We start from the raw sequence: 19,931 nt of genomic DNA on the forward strand, positions 1-19,931 counted from the left end.
AGCATCTTTTGACAGCCCCCTGATCACATGACATTTTATTTAGTATTTATTGACTTGCATTTTAGTCAATTAGTGCTGTGATGACTCAAATAACTCCCTGGGCGTGAGCACAATGTTATCTTTATAGCCCACATGAACTAGCAGTCTCCTGTTGTAAAAAAACTAATAACAAAGCATGTGATAAGAGGCTGTCTGTAGTGCCTTAGAAACAGGCAGAAATTTAAATGTTATAAAGTATATTAATCTAACAATGTTGGTTCTGCAAAGCTGGGGAATGGCTAGTAAAGGCGTTGTCTATCTTATTAAACAATAACAATTTTGGTGATGACTGTCCCTTTAACAAGTGACAACTACTGCAAAAGAGTTTTGTTTCATTCGCTCACTGTTTTCTTTATTTTTCTCACATCCCCTGGTGATCACTCTAGGTTACTTTATGATATATCACAATTGTGTAAAAACATGTTGATGTCTCTATACTTACCGGTATGACCAAGAGACTAAAACTTGCTCCTCCAGTTCAAACGCAGACTAAGTTGTGCAGATGGATAGACACTGAATCATTAAGAGACTTAAACAGAGAGTGTTATGGTATATGCTTCCGTTTGTTTATTGTATTCATCATTTTCAAACAAAGAAATGGTCAAACTAAACATTTGTTACTTACATTTTTTAATACAATATGCAAATTGCATTCCTAAAATTAGAACAGTTCCTCCAAAATAAATTATTTCTTAAATATTATATAGCATTTTAATTTACAGAGCAATGAACATTTAATCTAGTAGTGCATGCTTAACCCAATTTTCTTTCATGATTCAGACAGAGCAGCAATTTTAAGCAATTTTCTAATTTACGCCTAATTTTTCTTCGTTCTCTGTATCTTTATTTGAAAAAGCAGGAATGTAAAGCTTAGGAACCGGCCCATTTTTGGACCAGAACCCTGGATAGCTCTTGCTGATTGGTGACTGCATTTAGTCACTAATCAGCAAGCGCTACCCAGGTGCTGAACCTAAAATGGGCCGGCTCCTAAGCTTTACATTCCTGCTTTTTCAAATAAAGATACCAAGAGAAGGAAGAAAAATGGATAATAGGAGTAAATTAGAAAGTTGCTTGATCTATCTGAATCATGAAAGAACAAATTTGGGTTCAGTATCCCTTTAAAATCCCACCCCACCTGTCATTGACGACAAAGGGGCAGGAATTGGTCTCCAGAGCCATAAAAACACGAGCAGACTACATAAGCCCTTTAAGACCAACTACAGCCATCCTGGCTCAGAGAGATCTTTCAACAACGTGTGCCAGGTCCCATTGGCAGAGGGGATTTGGAGTAAGAGGCACCCCCTTCCCTCCACATGTCTGTCAGGCCCATGAAACCCAGATCGGGGGGCAGTAAGTAGTTTGCAAACATTGAAGGGGCAATAGCAGAAACCACAGGCTGGCATAAGAGGAGGTGGGATGACTACTGATTTTTCTTCTCCTCTGGTGGGAAATAAGGAGGAGGAGGTGGGAAGTCCTGAAAAAGAAGAGAGAGTGAGAAGCATGTAATGTTACAGAGGGTTTGTATGCAGGGCGATACTGCAGGCATCTGGCTTACCGTGGGCATGTACACAACGTGAGGGTTATCCTGACTGTAGTAAGCACTGGCAGCAGCTTCAGCAGCTTTGGCCTCTGCTACACAGGAAAGAGGCAGCGAGACAAAGAGGGGCAGCGAGAGAGAGAGAGAGAGAGAGAGAGGTAGCAAGAGAGGCAGCGAGAGAGAGAGGCAGCGAGAGAGAGAGAGGCAGCGAGAGAGAGAGAGGCAGCGAGAGAGAGAGAGGCAGCGAGAGAGAGAGAGGCAGCGAGAGAGAGAGAGGCAGCGAGAGAGAGAGAGGCAGCGAGAGAGGCAGCGAGAGAGAGAGAGAGGCAGCGAGAGAGAGAGAGGCAGCGAGAGAGAGAGAGGCAGCGAGAGAGAGAGAGAGGCAGCGAGAGAGAGAGGCAGCGAGAGAGAGAGAGAGAGAGAGAGAGAGAGGCAGCGAGAGAGAGAGAGGCAGCGAGAGAGAGAGAGAGAGAGAGAGGCAGCGAGAGAGAGAGGCAGCGAGAGAGAGAGAGAGGCAGCGAGAGAGAGAGAGAGGCAGCGAGAGAGAGAGAGAGAGAGAGAGAGAGAGAGAGAGGCAGCGAGAGAGAGAGAGAGAGAGGCAGCGAGAGAGAGAGAGGCAGCGAGAGAGAGAGGCAGCGAGAGAGAGAGGGGCAGCGAGAGAGAGAGGGGCAGCGAGAGAGAGAGAGAGAGGCAGCGAGAGAGAGAGAGAGGCAGCGAGAGAGAGAGAGAGGCAGCGAGAGAGAGAGAGAGGCAGCGAGAGAGAGAGAGAGGCAGCGAGAGAGAGAGAGAGAGGGAGAGGCAGCAAGAGAGAGAGAGAGAGAGAGGCAGCGAGAGAGAGAGAGAGAGAGAGAGAGGCAGCGAGAGAGAGAGAGGCAGCGAGAGAGAGAGGCAGCGAGAGAGAGAGGCAGCGAGAGAGAGAGAGAGAGAGGCAGCGAGAGAGAGAGAGAGAGAGGCAGCGAGAGAGAGAGAGAGAGAGGCAGCGAGAGAGAGAGAGGCAGCGAGAGAGAGAGAGAGAGAGGCAGCGAGAGAGAGAGAGGCAGCGAGAGAGAGAGAGGCAGCGAGAGAGAGAGAGGCAGCGAGAGAGAGAGAGAGGCAGCGAGAGAGAGAGAGGCAGCGAGAGAGAGAGAGGCAGCGAGAGAGAGAGGCAGCGAGAGAGAGAGAGAGGCAGCGAGAGAGAGAGAGAGGCAGCGAGAGAGAGAGAGAGGCAGCGAGAGAGAGAGAGAGAGAGAGAGAGAGAGAGAGAGAGAGGCAGCGAGAGAGAGAGGCAGCGAGAGACAGCGAGAGAGAGAGACAGCGAGAGAGAGAGAGACAGCGAGAGAGAGAGATAGAGGCAACGAGAGAGAGAGATAGAGGCAACGAGAGAGAGAGAGAGGCAGCGAGAGAGAGGCAGCGAGAGAGAGGCAGCGAGAGAGAGAGAGAGAGAGGCAGCGAGAGAGAGGCAGCGAGAGAGAGAGAGGCAGCGAGAGAGAGAGAGAGGCAGCGAGAGAGAGAGAGGCAGCGAGAGAGAGAGAGGCAGCGAGAGAGAGAGAGGCAGCGAGAGAGAGAGAGGCAGCGAGAGAGAGAGAGAGAGAGAGAGAGGCAGCGAGAGAGAGAGAGAGAGAGAGGCAGCGAGAGAGAGAGGCAGCGAGAGAGAGAGAGAGAGAGAGGCAGCGAGAGAGAGAGAGAGAGAGAGGCAGCGAGAGAGAGAGAGAGAGAGAGAGAGAGAGAGAGGCAGCGAGAGAGAGAGAGAGAGGCAGCGAGAGAGAGAGAGAGAGGCAGCGAGAGAGAGAGAGAGAGAGGCAGCGAGAGAGAGAGAGAGAGAGAGAGAGGTAGCGAGAGAGAGAGAGAGAGGCAGCGAGAGAGAGAGAGAGAGAGAGGCAGCAAGAGAGACAGCGAGAGAGAGGCAGCGAGAGAGACAGCGAGAGAGAGAGAGACAGCGAGAGAGAGAGATAGAGGCAACGAGAGAGAGAGGCAGCGAGAGAGAGAGAGGCAGCGAGAGAGAGAGAGGCAGCGAGAGAGAGGCAGCGAGAGAGAGAGAGAGAGAGAGAGAGAGGCAGCGAGAGAGGCAGCGAGAGAGAGAGAGAGGCAGCGAGAGAGAGAGAGGCAGCGAGAGAGAGAGAGGCAGCGAGAGAGAGAGAGAGGCAGCGAGAGAGAGAGAGAGGCAGCGAGAGAGAGAGAGGCAGCGAGAGAGAGAGAGAGGCAGCGAGAGAGAGAGAGAGGCAGCGAGAGAGAGAGGCAGCGAGAGAGAGAGGCAGCGAGAGAGAGAGAGGCAGCGAGAGAGAGAGAGGCAGCGAGAGAGAGAGAGGCAGCGAGAGAGAGAGAGAGAGGCAGCGAGAGAGAGAGGCAGCGAGAGAGAGAGAGAGAGAGAGGCAGCGAGAGAGAGAGAGAGAGGCAGCGAGAGAGAGAGAGAGAGAGAGGCAGCGAGAGGCAGCGAGAGAGAGAGACAGCGAGAGAGAGAGAGACAGCGAGAGAGAGAGAGACAGCGAGAGAGAGAGAGACAGCGAGAGAGAGAGAGACAGCGAGAGAGAGAGATAGAGGCAACGAGAGAGAGAGAGAGAGGCAGCGAGAGAGAGAGAGGCAGCGAGAGAGAGAGAGACAGCGAGAGAGAGAGATAGAGGCAACGAGAGAGAGAGAGAGAGGCAGCGAGAGAGAGAGAGGCAGCGAGAGAGAGAGAGGCAGCGAGAGAGAGAGAGGCAGCGAGAGAGAGAGAGGCAGCGAGAGAGAGAGAGAGAGGCAGCGAGAGAGAGAGGCAGCGAGAGAGAGAGAGAGAGAGAGGCAGCGAGAGAGAGAGAGAGAGGCAGCGAGAGAGAGAGAGAGAGAGGCAGCGAGAGGCAGCGAGAGACAGCGAGAGAGAGAGACAGCGAGAGAGAGAGAGACAGCGAGAGAGAGAGAGACAGCGAGAGAGAGAGAGACAGCGAGAGAGAGAGAGACAGCGAGAGAGAGAGATAGAGGCAACGAGAGAGAGAGAGAGAGGCAGCGAGAGAGAGAGAGACAGCGAGAGAGAGAGAGACAGCGAGAGAGAGAGATAGAGGCAACGAGAGAGAGAGAGAGAGGCAGCGAGAGAGAGAGAGGCAGCGAGAGAGAGAGAGGCAGCGAGAGAGAGAGGCAGCGAGAGAGAGAGAGGCAGCGAGAGAGAGAGAGGCAGCGAGAGAGAGAGAGGCAGCGAGAGAGAGAGGCAGCGAGAGAGAGAGGCAGCGAGAGAGAGAGGCAGCGAGAGAGAGAGAGAGGCAGCGAGAGAGAGGCAGCGAGAGAGAGAGAGAGGCAGCGAGAGAGAGAGAGAGAGGCAGCGAGAGAGAGAGAGAGGCAGCGAGAGAGACAGCGAGAGAGACAGCGAGAGAGACAGCGAGAGAGACAGCGAGAGAGACAGCGAGAGAGAGAGAGGCAGCGAGAGAGAGATAGAGGCAGCGAGAGAGAGATAGAGGCAGCGAGAGAGAGGCAGCGAGAGAGAGAGAGGCAGCGAGAGAGAGAGAGGCAGCGAGAGAGAGAGAGGCAGCAAGAGAGAGAGAGGCAGCAAGAGAGAGAGAGGCAGCAAGAGAGGCAGCGAGAGAGAGAGGCAGCGAAAGAGAGAGAGAGGCAGTGAGAGAGAGGCAGTAAGAGAGAGAGAGGCAGCAAGAGAGAGCAAGAGAGGCAGCGAGAGAGAGAGGCAGCGAGAGAGGCAACGAGAGAGAGAGGCAGCGAGAGAGAGGCAGCGAGAGAGAGGCAGCGAGAGAGAGAGAGAGAGAGAGAGAGAGTGGCAGCGAGAGAGAGAGAGTGGCAGCGAGAGAGAGGCAGCGAGAGAGAGGCAGCGAGAGAGAGAAAGAGGCAGCGAGAGAGAGAAAGAGGCAGCGAGAAAGAGAAAGAGGCAGCGAGAAAGAGAGAGAGGCAGCAAGAGAGAGAGAGAGAGGCAGCAAGAGAGAGAGAGAGGCAGCAAGAGAGGCAGCGAGAGAGAGAGGCAGCGAAAGAGAGAGAGGCAGTAAGAGAGAGAGAGGCAGCAAGAGAGAGCAAGAGAGAGGCAGTGAGAGAGAGAGCGCAAGAGAGAGAGATCGCGAGAGAGATAGCGAGCGTGAGCGAGATCGCGAGCGCGAGAGAAAGAAAGAAAGAAAGAGAGGCAGCGAGAGAGCGAGAAGCAGAGAGAGAGAGAGCGCGAGAGAAAGAGCAAGAAGCAGAGAGAGCATGGGAAAGGTAGAGAGAGAGCGCGAGAGAAAGAGAGCGCGAGAAAACGAGAGAGAGCGTGAGAAAAAGAGAGAAGCAAAGAGAGTGAGTGAAAGAGAGAGAAAAAGATTAAGATAATGAGACAGAAAACAGAGAGAGATAAATTAAAACAGAGAGGGAAATGGAAATTGAGAGAGAGAATGAGAGACAAAGAGAGAAGAATACTTATTAGAGCCTCCATAACAGTGAGATAAATGAGTGCCCTCCCTGGCATACACTATATTGATCTCTGTATCAGCTACGGCACCTTACTCTGGCAATGTAATCTAAGTTTAAAATCCCTAAAAACACAAAACCGGTTCACTAATCTGAAGCAGAGCAACCTGCCTCTCCTGCTCCTCAGGACAGGACTATGCATCTTCTCCAGATCAGACCATTTAAAATCAGAATCACACCCCCTCTGACCCATATGTCCTCATCAAATCACACCCACCTGCTGTAAGAAACACAGAAAATGTTTCCAGTATGATTAGTACCATCACCCAGTATCATCATCAGTATATTCACTACTTGTTTCCTTGATGATTGTCGCTATTATTTCCCAAACTGCTGAGAACTGCCTCATATTCTCTTTCAAAAGCTGCATTTATGTAATAGCAATGCGTTCCTCAAGTCTCCATCACTGGCATGTGGGCACAATCCCAGAAACATCTCTGCAAAGAGAATATAATTCACTCCCCCAAAATTAAGTGCGGGCCTTATAACACATAGTGTAAGACAAAAGCGCTAGATTGTAAAGCTGGATCACACCAATCAGACAGAAGCCCCATGAGTAAATAGGCCCTATTTGTAGTTGCTTATTTTGCCTGGTAAAAAAAAAATCTAAAAACTGCCCTCCTAGTGCCATAGATACAGCATACATATATATGTATACATGTCGTACACTAAAAAGGTAAAGGATATCTAAAAACTGCCCTCCTAGTGCCATAGATACAGCATACATATATATGTATACATGTCGTACACTAAAAAGGTAAAGGATAGAATAATTCAACTTTCATGATTCGGACAGATTGTACAATTAAAAATTGTTTTAAAAAAATCTACTTCCATTATCAAATAACAAAGTACGGTAGGTGCTCAAGTGTAGTCCAAATATCCTCCCAGAGTCTTCGGGGGTTTAGCATACTTCACTCCGTATGCGTTTCACACTAACAAATCCTCCGGAACCACTATTCATAAAACAGGTGCCCAGGAAGAAGAGGCTCCACCTAAGCCTCACAAACAATTCAAAATGAATAAACAGTTCCTCGCACTCAAATCACCGAAAACGTAACAGCAGGGTGCACTGAAATCCAATTTATTAAAAGGGCATGATACATACATACGCGTTTCGTTAGTGCACAACTTTTTCAATGACTCGTACCATCTCAGTGCTAACGAAACGCGTCTGACTCCTTGGTATGTATCATGCCTATTGAATAAATTGGATTGCAATGCACCCTGCTGTTACGTTTTTCTGATTTGAGTGTGAGGAACAGTTTATTTGTTCTATTATTATTAGCATTTATTTGTATAGCACCGCAAAAATCCGTATCTCTTGGTATCCTTGGCACATGCATGCGCTTGAGCCTACCTCAGTATACTCTAATGAAAAGAAACTAAAAACGCATACCAAAATATAGAGTCAGATCTGATAATAAAAAGCAAAAGGGATTTTTTAAATTTATTTTTTAAATTGAACTAACTGAATTCTTCAAGTTTAATTTTAACTTCCATATCCCTTTAATTATGAGGTGTCACACCTTAAAAGGGACATACAATTCAAAAATGTTTACATACCATTTGCTGTCAATGGAACTAAATGTATTTATTGTATTCACATCACATTCCATTAAACCTTAACCGCAGTAGATTTTAAACAAACTGCAACACTGATGATATTTTTATCTGTTGGCAGTTTCAGTCTCGTCAGTGCCCTCCTACGACTTCTCACTGCTAAATTCTGTCACCACTTGCCACGTAACCGCAGTAACTGTATTAATACAATCATTCTTCTTTCCTGCATGCTAAATGCATCTAGAGTCAATATGAAATAAAAGCACATTTGTGATATTTTAGCTACAGCTATTCAGTGCTCTCTTACCTGCAGCAGTGGAAGGCAAATCCGTGGTGCAAGCAGAGGAGGGGGGCTCCATTGGTCCAGGGTAAGGAGGAGGAGGTGGGTGCATGTACATCATGGAACCATCCGGAACAGGGGGGCCGGGATAAAACTCTGAGAGGGAAGGAAAGCAAATGTGAAAAAATGATAGAATCAGCCTGTTCCATATCTCAGTCTACTCTTTACTGTAGCTACAGATCAGCTGCTGCTCTCTGGATTTACCGTATTCTGTGCTGCAGCAATTGCGTTGCATTATCTAAATGTCACCGGGCTGCATGCGTCACACTGGACAGGTTCACAAACAAACAACTTTATTTAGGATGAATAGTTTGTCATGAAACTTGACCGACTTGCTCAGGTCATTTGGAATTAGCTTGTTTATAAAATCTTTAAGGTAGCAGAGGAGCAACTCAACAGCATCTTACATTAATATTGTTACATGCCATTTTTTTTAATGGGGCCAGGATTGGCCAACAATAAAAGTGAAGCTTACATACTTTTTGCTGATGCAGGAATCAGTCAACAGACAGGTACATTGCTGGGTTGTTATTGATTAGTGTAAATATGAAGCCTGCTTACCTGCAGAAAAACATAATTTATGCTTACCTGATAAATGTATTTCTCTTGTAGTGTAGTCAGTCCACGGGTCATCCATTACTTATGGAATATATCTCTTCCTAACAGGAAGCTGCAAGAGGATCACCCAAGCAGAGCTGCTATATAGCTCCTCCCCTCACATGTCATATTCAGTCATTCGACCAAAGCAGACGAGAAAGGAGAAACCATAGGGTGCAGTGGTGACTGGAGTTTAATTAAAATTTAGATCTGCCTTAAAGACAGGGCGGGCCGTGGACTGACTACACTACAAGAGAAATAAATTTATCAGGTAAGCATAAATTATGTTTTCTCTTGTTAAGTGTAGTCAGTCCACGGGTCATCCATTACTTATGGAATACCAATACCAAAGCTAAAGTACACGGATGAAGGGAGGGACAAGGCAGGAACCTTAAACAGAAGGAACCACTGCCTGAAGTACCTTTCTCCCAAAAATAGCCTCCGAAGAAGCAAAAGTGTCAAATTTGTAAAATTTTGAAAAAGTGTGAAGTGAAGACCAAGTTGCAGCCTTGCAAATCTGTTCAACAGAGGCCTCATTTTTAAAGGCCCAGGTGGAAGCCACAGCTCTAGTAGAATGAGCTGTAATCCTTTCAGGAGGCTGCTGTCCAGCAGTCTCATAGGCTAAACGTATTATGCTACGAAGCCAAAAAGAGAGAGAGGTAGCCGAAGCCTTTTGACCTCTTCTCTGTCCAGAGTAAACGACAAACAGGGAAGAAGTTTGACGAAAATCTTTAGTTGCCTGCAAATAGAACTTCAGGGAACGGACTACGTCCAGATTATGCAAAAGTCGTTCCTTCTTTGAAGAAGGGTTAGGACACAGAGATGGAACAACAATCTCTTGATTGATATTCCTGTTAGTAACTACCTTAGGTAAGAACCCAGGTTCAGTACGCAGAACTACCTTGTCTGAATGAAAAATCAGATAAGGAGAATCACAATGTAAGGCAGATAACTCAGAGACTCTTCGAGCCGAGGAAGTAGACATCAAAAACAGAACCTTCCAGGATAACAGCTTGATATCAATGGAATGAAGGGGTTCAAATGGAATGCCTTGAAGAACGGTAAGAACTAAGTTTAAGCTCCACGGCGGAGCAACAGTCTTAAACACAGGCTTAATCCTAGCTAAAGCCTGAACGTCTGGAACTTCTGCCAGACGTTTGTGTGGAAGAATAGACAGAGCAGAAATCTGTCCCTTTAACGAACTAGCAGATAAGCCCTTTTCTAAACCCTCTTGTAGAAAAGACAATATCCTAGGAATCCTAACCTTACTCCATGAGTAACTCTTGGATTCGCACCAATATAAATATTTACGCCATATCTTATGGTAAATTCTTCTGGTAACAGGCTTCCTAGCCTGTATTAAGGTATCAATAACCGACTCCGAGAAGCCACGCTTTGATAGAATCAAGCGTTCAATCTCCATGCAGTCAGCCTCAGAAAAATTAGATTTGGATGGTTGAAAGGACCCTGAATTAGAAGGTCCTGTCTCAGAGGCAGAGACCACGGTGAGCAGGACGACATGTCCACTAGGTCTGCATACCAGGTCCTGCGTGGTCACGCAGGCGCTATCAGAATCACCGAAGCTCTCTCCTGTTTGATCTTGGCAATCAAACGAGGAAGCATCGGAAATGGTGGAAACACATAAGCCATGTTGAAAACCCAAGGGGCTGTCAGAGCATCTATCAGCACCGCTCCCGGGTCCCTGGACCTGGATCCGTAACAAGGAAGCTTGGCGTTCTGGCGAGACGCCATGAGATCCAGATCTGGTTTGCCCCAACGATGAATCAGTTGAGCAAAGACCTCCGGATGAAGTTCCCACTCCCCCGGATGAAAAGTCTGGCGACTTAGAAAATCCACCTCCCAGTTCTCCACGCCTGGGATGTAAATCGCTGACAGGTGGCAAGAGTGAGACTCTGCCCAGCGAATTATCTTTGAGACTTCCAACATCGCTAGGGAACTTCTGGTTCCCCCTTGATGGTTGATGTAAGCCACAGTCGTGATGTTGTCCGACTGAAATCTGATGAACCTCAGAGTTGCTAACTGAGGCCAAGCTAGGAGAGCATTGAATATTGCTCTTAATTCCAGAATATTTATTGGGAGGAGTTTCTCCTCCTGAGTCCATAGTCCCTGAGCCTTCAGGGAGTTCCAGACTGCGCCCCAGCCTAGAAGGCTGGCGTCTGTTGTTACAATCGTCCAATCTGGCCTGCGAAAGGTCATCCCCTTGGACAGATGTGGCAGAGAAAGCCACCATAGAAGAGAATCTCTGGTCTCTTGATCCAGATTTAGCAGGGGGGACAAATCTGAGTAATCCCCATTCCACTGACTTAGCATGCACAATTGCAGCGGTCTGAGATGCAGGCGCGCAAATGGAACTATGTCCATTGCCGCTACCATTAAGCCGATTACTTCCATGCACTGAGCTACTGACGGGTGTGGAATGGAATGAAGGACACGGCAAGCATTTAGAAGTTTTGATAACCTGGCCTCCGTCAGGTAAATTTTCATCTCTACAGAATCTATAAGAGTCCCTAGAAAGGGAACCCTTGTAAGTGGTAATAGAGAACTCTTTTCCACGTTCACCTTCCACCCATGTGACCTCAGAAATGCCAGAACTATCTCTGTATGAGACTTGGCAGTTTGAAAACTTGACGCTTGTATCAGAATGTCGTCTAGGTACGGAGTCACCGCTATGCCTCGCGGTCTTAGTACCGCCAGAAGTGAGCCCAGAACTTTTGTAAAGATTCTTGGAGCCGTAGCTAATCCGAAGGGAAGAGCTACAAACTGGTAATGCCTGTCTAGGAAAGCAAATCTTAGGTACCGCTAATGATCCTTGTGAATCGGTATGTGAAGGTAGGCATCCTTTAAGTCCACTGTGGTCATGTACTGACCCTCTTGGATCATGGGAAGGATGGTTCGAATAGTTTCCATTTTGAATGATGGAACTCTTAGGAATTTGTTTAGGATTTTTAAGTCCAAGATTGGTCTGAAGGTTCCCTCTTTCTTGGGAACCACAAATAGATTTGAATAGAATCCTTGCCCGTGTTCCGTCCGCGGAACTGGGTGGATCACCCCCATTAGTAAGAGGTCTTGTACACAGCGTAGAAACGCCTCTTTCTTTATTTGGTTTGCTGATAACCTTGAAAGATGAAATCTCCCTCGTGGAGGAGAAGTTTTGAAGTCCAGGAGATATCCCTGAGATATGATCTCCAACGCCCAGGGATCCTGGACATCTCTTGCCCAAGCCTGGGCGAAGAGAGAAAGTCTGCCCCCCACTAGATCCGTTTCCGGATAGGGGGCCCTCTCTTCATGCTGTCTTAAGGGCAGCAGCAGGTTTCTTGGCCTGCTTGCCCTTGTTCCAGGACTGGTTAATTTTCCAGCCCTGTCTGTAACGAGCAACAGCTCCTTCCTGTTTTGGAGTGGAGGAAGTTGATGCTGCTCCTGCCTTGAAGTTACGAAAGGCACGAAAATTAGACTGTTTGGCCTTTGATTTGGCCCTGTCCTGAGGTAGAGCATGGCCCTTACCTCCCGTAATGTCAGCTATAATTTCTTTCAAGCCGGGCCCGAATAAGGTCTGCCCTTTGAAAGGAATATTAAGCAATTTAGATATAGAAGTCACGTCAGCTGACCAGGATTTAAGCCATAGCGCTCTGCGCGCTTGGATGGCGAATCCAGAGTTCTTAGCCGTAAGTTTGGTTAGATGTACGACGGCATCAGAAACAAATGCGTTAGCTAGCTTAAGTGCTTTAAGCTTGTTCATAATTTCATCCAATGGAGCTGTGCGAATGGCCTCTTCCAGAGACTCAAACCAGAATGCCGCCGCAGCAGTGACAGGCGCAATGCATGCAAGGGGCTGTAAGATAAAACCTTGTTGAACAAACATTTTCTTAAGGTAACCCTCTAATTTCTTATCCATTGGATCTGAAAAGGCACAACTATCCTCCACCGGGATAGTGGTACGCTTAGCTAAAGTAGAAACAGCTCCCTCCACCTTAGGGACCGTCTGCCATAAGTCTCGTGTGGTGGCGTCTATAGGAAACATTTTCCTAAATATGGGAGGAGGGGAAAAAGGCACACCAGGTCTATCCCACTCCTTGCTAATAATCTCTGTAAGCCTTTTAGGTATAGGAAACACGTCAGTACACACCGGTACCGCATAGTATCTATCCAACCTACATAATTTTTCTGGAATTGCAACCGTGTTACAATCATTCAGAGCCGCTAATACCTCCCCTAGCAATATGCGGAGGTTCTCAAGCTTAAATTTAAAATTAGAAATCTCTGAATCCAGTCTCCCTGGATCAGATCCGTCACCCACAGAATGAAGCTCTCCGTCTTCATGTTCTGCAAACTGTGACGCAGTATCTGACATGGCTCTCACCTCATCCGCGCGCTCTGTCCTTAACCCAGAGCTATCGCGCTTGCCTCTTAATTCTGGCAATTTAGATAATACTTCTGTCATAACAGTAGCCATGTCTTGCAAAGTGATTTGTAAGGGCCTCCCTGATGTACTTGGCGCCACAAAATCACGCACCTCCTGAGCGGGAGGCGAAGGTACTGACACGTGAGGAGAGTTAGTCGGCATAACTTCCCCCTCGTTGTCTGGTGATAATTTCTTTACATGTAAAGATTGACTTTTATTTAAAGTAACATCAATGCAATTAGTACACAAATTTCTATTGGGCTCCACATTGGCCTTTAAACATAGTGAACAAAGAGATTCATCTGAGTCAGACATGTTTAAACAGACTAGCAATGAGACTAGCAAGCTTGGAAATACTTTTCTAAATAAATTTACAAGCAATATAAAAAACGCTACTGTGCCTTTAAGAAGCACAAAAAGCTGTCACAGTTGAAATAACAATGAACCAAAATAGTTATAGCAACCAATTTTTCACAGTAAATGTATTAAGTTAGCAAAGGATTGCACCCACCAGCAAATGGATGATTAACCCCTTAATACCCAAAAACGGATAACAATTTAATAATTAACGTTTTTAACACAGTCAAAACACACTGTCACAGGTCTGCTGTGACTGATTACCTCCCTCAAAATGAATTTTGAAGACCCCTGAGCTCTCTAGAGACGATCTGGATCATGGAGGATGAAGTAGACAGATTGTGACTGAATTTTTACTGCGCAAAAAAGCGCTAAAATAGGCCCCTCCCACTCATATTACAACAGTGGGGAAGCTCAGATAACTGTTTCTATGCAGAAAACAAAGATGGCCATGTGGTAAAAATCATGCCCCAATAAGTTTTATCACCAAGTACCTCACAAAAAACAATTAACATGCCATTAAACGTTTTGAACATACATTTTAAAAGTTATGAAGTGTTATTAATAAGCCTGCTACCAGTCGCTTTTACTGCAGTTAAGGCTCATACATTATTTCAGTATTAACAGTATTTTCAGAGTCAATTCCATCCCTTAGAAAAATACATTCAGTGTACACACACTCATCAGCCTAATACCAGTCGCTATCACTGCATTTAAGGCTGAACTTACTTTACATTGGTATCAGCAGTATTTTGTCAGTCAATTCCATTCCTCAGAAAAATAATTTACTGCACATACCTCGTTTGCAGGGGGGCCCTGCATGCTATTCCCCTTTTCTGAAGTTACCTCACTCCTCAGATGAGAACAGCCAGTGGATCTTAGTTACGTCTGCTAAGATCATAGAAAACGCAGGCAGATTCTTCTTCTAATGCTGCCTGAGAACAAACAGCACACTCCGGTGCCATTTAAAATAACAAACTTTTGATTGAAGAAATAAACTAAGTTAAAAAACACCACAGACCTCTCACAGCGACCTATCTTTAGTTAGGCTGCAAGAGAATGACTGAATATGACATGTGAGGGGAGGAGCTATATAGCAGCTCTGCTTGGTGATCCTCTTGCAGCTTCCTGTTAGGAAGAGATATATTCCATAAGTAATGGATGACCCGTGGACTGACTACACTTAACAAGAGAAAGCCTTTTCCCATCTTAAGAGTAGTTTTGTCGCATTTAATCATTTTGCAAAGGGCACCGATTGTTTATCATATTCAAACAAAATGTGCCGATTATTATTATTTATTTTTTTAAATCCATCCAGAACCCAATAGCAAGTCTACTATATAGCATTATCCTGCTCTCGGCGCAAACACTGTTATCTAATATATAAAAATAAACTCTGGATAAGAGTTGTGCATAACATGCGTTTCCTGCACATTTCAAGTTAAAACAGCTTTAAATATTTTTCATGCAGAGATATTTGTTTTACAGTTTAATGTCTGTTCTATCACATTCCCATGTGTTCTTTTATCTCTCTCTAGTGAGCTACTCAGTTTTACGGGGTTTTTTTTTTTTTTGGTTTTTTTTTTTAATACCTCTCTAGTGGGCTACTCCTTTGATGTTTTTATCCCTCTCTGGTGGGCTACTCCGTTTTACGTTTTTATCCCTCTTTGGTGGGCTACGCAGTTTTATGTTTTTATCCCTCTTTAGTGGGCTACTCAGTAGTTTTACGTTCTTTTATAGGTCTCTGGTGAAGTATTATAAAATCTTATAAAAGGGACATTAAACTCTAATTAAATTACTTATACAATGAGTGTTTGTGAAAAGTTAATGTTTTCTAGTGCAGAATCTTCTTGTGTGTGTGTCTATGTGTGAGATAGAGAGAGTGTGTGTGTGTCTATGTGTGAGAGAGAGTGTGTGTGTCTATGTGTGAGAGAAAGAAAGTGTGTGTGTGTAAGTAAGAGAAAGAGTTAGTGTGTATGAGCATGACAGAGTTCATGTGTATATGAGGCTGTATGTGTATGAGTGCCAAGGTGAGGACATATGAGTGTGTGACTGTATGAGAGTGTGTAGGAAAGTTTGAGTGTGTGTGCATATGAGTGTGAGAATATGTGAGAGAGTGTGTGTGAGTGAGAGTGTGTAGTGTACAGGAGTGTGAGAGATTTTGTGAGTGTATGTGTATGAGAGTTACTGTGTATGTGACTAAAAAGAGTGTGTACGTGTGTTTTAGAGAGGGTGTGTGTCTGTAAGAGAGATAGTTTGTGTGTGTATTTAAGTGTGAGTATGTAAAAAAATTTAAAAAAAGTGTGTGTGTAAACTCTCCCACTAAGCGCTCTGTTGCTCTATCCTGGTTTAAAAAGTTAAAAGCAGATGTGGTTTTTGTGCAGGAGACCCACTTTCCAAAGGATTCCCCCCCCCCCCTTTCTCTAACAAAGATTATCCTGTGGGTTACTTTTCCCATAACGCTAGAAAGGCGGGAGGTGTGGGGATATTGTTTCACAGACATTTGCCATTCCAATTATTAGAAGTTGTATCTGACCCAGGAGGTAGATGGATTATAGTGACTGGCCTATTATTTAACAGACCTATTACGCTGACTAATATTTATGTTCCTAACACAAAACAGATCAAATTCCTGAAATCAATCAAACGTCACATACTGGCACACATGAAGGGACCCCTTGTTCTAGCAGGGGACTTTAATCTAGCATTTGACCCTATCTTGGATTGTTCGTCGGGACGCAGCAGTGTCCCCTCTAAAACGCTGGCTGACACTATGTCCCTCATTCAAAGTCTGACTTTAATAGACACGTGGAGATTGAAACACCCCTCCCAACGCACCTACACTTTCTACTCCAACCCACATAAAAATTATTCCCGAATAGATCATGTTTTAGTTGATCAATCAATATATAGTCATATTCAATACTCTGAAATCACCCCAACTAGTTGGTCCGATCACGCTATGGTGTCTATAAATCTTAAATGGTCGGAAACTCCCCTATCCCCCTTTATTTGGAAATTGGATGAAGCACTGCTAAAAAATAAAATACTCACCAAACACATTGCGGATACTATTGAGGAATACTTTAGGATTAACAACACAGTTGACATTTCCCCCCACACACTCTGGGAAGCCCATAAATCCGTTCTACGTGGAGAATTTATCAAACATAAAGCCTTACAAAATAAACATTTCAGAACGCAGTTTTCAACCATCCTACATTCCATACGCACCCTAGAACAGCAACATCAAGAAGCACCCACGGACCTCCACCTCTCTCACCTTCTGAGGCAACATAGAAATTACTTAAATAGGCTACTGTACAGGGAAGCCCAGACCAGGGCATTATATCTTAAAAAGACATTCCTTGCTAGGTCTAATAAAATCGGTCCTTCTCTAGCTAGAGCACTTAAGGAACGTAGGTTAAACACTCACATCCACAAAATAGTGAACGGTGCGGGGAACAGTTTAGTAAGCAGCCCTTCAATAGTTGAGGAGTTTAAAAACTTCTATGGTAACCTCTATAACCTCCAGGCCCCCCCAGCTTCCACAACCCCCTCAGCTACTGAGCAGTACATAACAGATGCTTCTCTCCCTAGCATTCCTAAAGAATTAACAGAATTTTTGGATAGGCCCATTACATCACAAGAAGTAGCAACAGCTATAAACTCCCTCCCAGCACAAAAATGCCCGGGCCCAGACGGGTTCTCAAACATTTACTATAAGCAATTTAAAGACTTGCTTATCCCCCACCTAACAACCCTTTTCCAGTCCTTAGATCAGAGCTTTCCAAACTTTTCATGTTGATGACACACTTTTTAGACCTACATAATTTCGCGACACGGTAATTAATTCAGTTGTACTAGCAAAAAAGAGGTTAAACTAACTTGTTTTAAAATATACGGACACATACATAAATTATATAATAATAATATGTATTTACAAGTAACAGTATGTATGTGCAAGAATTAAAAAAAAGTTTAATAACACCAATAGTTACTTATTATTTAATGGGATTTATGAGGTTGATGGGATGAACACAATTTCTGAATATTTGGTGGAATATTAGATAAAGACACTCACATTTCATCATCAAGCATTTTTAACTTCCACTTCCTATCCATATATCAAGAGCAGGAGCAGCAATGCACTACTGGGAGCTAGCTGTAGAAAAAACCCCACTGAGTTCAGCTCAGCGTTTAAGCTGCTGCCCTCAGAGCTCCGTGAGCCCTACTGACCACTGCCCACGCTGCAAACTGCAGTCCCACTCACTGACTACACATGCAGTCACGAGACGATTAAGGAGACTACATGTGCAGTCAGGAGCCAATGTGCCGCCAAAGGGAATAGTTTCAGTTCCCACTGAGCTGCGCCAATAGGTTAAGATAATCTGTGACCCACTAAGTATCAATCATGTGTCAACCATGTGATATGCGTAGCAGGCAGGCGGAAAGTCAGAAACCAAAAAAAAAAAAAAAAATTTTTTTTATTATTTAATAAAAATTTTGCTGAAGCAGGGACACACCTACACACTGCTGCCGACACACTAGTGTGTCCCGACACACAGTTTGGAAAGCACTGCCTTAGATAATGGGGCATCATGGTCGGAGGGTTCCCTTGAGGCATATATATCGGTTATCCCCAAACCAGAAAAAGACACTACTCAGGTGGGCAATTATAGACCGATATCTTTACTCAATACAGATATAAAGCTGTACTCAAAAATCTTAGCGACCAGAATGAATAAAATTTTACCTCAGGTCATTCACACCGATCAATCCGGCTTCATCCCAAAAAGAGAGGCAAGGGATAATACCACAAGGGTCTTACATCTGATTGAACAGTCCGGCCGGTCAAAAATACCTACTATCCTGATCTCAACTGATGCTGAAAAAGCATTTGACCGGCTGGACTGGGATTTCTTAAAACTCTGCTTGAGCGCCATTGGGATAGGACCCATAATGCTCCGGAGGATCTTTGGCCTTTACTCCCACCCGAAAGCCAGGGTCCGGGCGAACAACACACTTTCCGACAGCTTTAGAATCTGCAACGGCACGAGACAGGGGTGCCCCCTGTCTCCTCTGTTGTTCGCTGTATCAATTGAGATACTAGCAGCTCACGTACGAAAGAACCCACATATCACCGGCCCACAGCTAGGTCCCAACATGTATAAGCTCACTTTGTACGCTGACGACGTTCTCACCTTCCTAACACACCCAGACAAATCCCTGCCACACTTATTAACAGAATTCGAGAGATTCAGCTCCCACTCTAACTTCTTGATCAACGCCAGAAAATCGGAAATCCTTAATATTAATCTTCCAAAAGAAAACTTTGAGAACCTCAAAACCCTATGCCCATACACCCTACTCCATGATAAAATCAAATACCTTGGAATATACCTGGCCCCTTCCATTAATAAGTTATTTAAATTTAATTACACACCACTTTTACACAAACTTAGGAAAGATTTTGACTCCTGGCAGGAGAAACCACTGTCATGGTGGGGTAGGATCCAGGCAGTTAAAATGACCACCTTACCCCAAATCCTATTCCTCCTCCAGGCTGTTCCAATCCAATTGCCACTGACCTATCTGACAAACCTACAATCCATGATAAACTCCTTTATATGGGGAAAGGTAAAGCCCCGTATCAGTAAAAAGATCCTGACAAAACCCTTAGGCAGGGGGGGCTTGGGGGTACCGTTAATATCACAATACTACAAGGCTGTAGTTCTGCAAAAAATCTTAGAATGGCACGATGTCACACACACAAAAGCTTGGTCCTCTATAGACTCCTTCCTGCTGAGTTCACCCGTAATAGGACCACTGTGCTGGATCAAACAACTAAGTAGACCCATATTATCCAAAGCCTCCCCTCTCTACGCTCATTATTTCCGAACTTGGGATACTATAAGACTTAAAACCAAAGGTCTCACGACATACATCTCACCAATGACACCTATTCCGATTAACGCGGAATTCCATAAGGGACTCATCCCGAATGAATCCTACTCCCCAGATACAGGCCCAACGATACCGTTCACTTACCTGACAGGGGGTGGGAAACTGAAACAGAGAACACAACTTACAGAATTGGCAGGTGGAACCTTCTCTCAGTGGCTAAAATACGCTCAACTTACACACTTACTGGATTCATCACCCTATAAACAGGACTTATTGAGAGAATTGACGAAATTTGAAAGACTCTGTCTGGAGGGAGTGACGCCCAGAGGTTCATTGTCTATAACAAAAAGACTGTTAGACGACACCCTTAGCCTACCCACACCCTCTTATGACTCTCACTGGCAGACCGACTTAGGAATCACTATCCCCAAAGAGCAATGGGACAACATATTTTACAACTCTGCCAAGTCCTCCTCCTCCCCTAGAATACTGGAGCTTAATCATAAGGTTCTGTTTCGATGGTATCTTACCCCTGATAGGCTCAAAAGGATATACCCTCAATCTAACGCTACATGTTGGAGAGGTTGTGGGTCTCCTGGCACAATGGCCCATATTTGGTGGCACTGCCCGAAACTACTCCCATTTTGGGAAAGCGTTATTAATAGCCTGAAAGTTATTATGGGAGAACAATTCGAACTACCCCCAACCACAGCCCTCCTAAATTACAAACCAAAGAAAATATGCAAATTCAAGTGGAAACTCCTCCAATATAGCTTAAACGGAGC

General features: G+C 45.2%; 1 protein-coding gene across 2 annotated transcripts in view; it reads right to left on the reverse strand.

Annotated features, from left to right (window-relative positions):
* Nucleotides 1-1,025: 1,025 nt before the first annotated feature.
* The window catches only part of WBP2 (WW domain binding protein 2), a 46,262-nt gene continuing 27,356 nt past the window's right edge, over nt 1,026-19,931 (reverse strand). Inside the window, exons 6-8 of one of the 2 annotated variants that reach the window (XM_053709148.1) lie at nt 7,833-7,961; nt 1,595-1,668; nt 1,026-1,513 (exon numbers count right to left, since the gene is read on the reverse strand). In XM_053709148.1, coding sequence (XP_053565123.1) covers nt 1,460-1,513; nt 1,595-1,668; nt 7,833-7,961 — 257 coding nt within the window. In that variant the 3' untranslated portion in view covers nt 1,026-1,459. Of the gene's footprint in view, nt 1,514-1,594; nt 1,672-7,832; nt 7,962-19,931 lie in introns of both variants that reach the window. The other variant, XM_053709142.1, reaches the window with a different exon arrangement.

Source organism: Bombina bombina, chromosome 1 (genome assembly GCF_027579735.1).
Source record: "Bombina bombina isolate aBomBom1 chromosome 1, aBomBom1.pri, whole genome shotgun sequence".
NCBI lineage: Eukaryota > Metazoa > Chordata > Amphibia > Anura > Bombinatoridae > Bombina > Bombina bombina.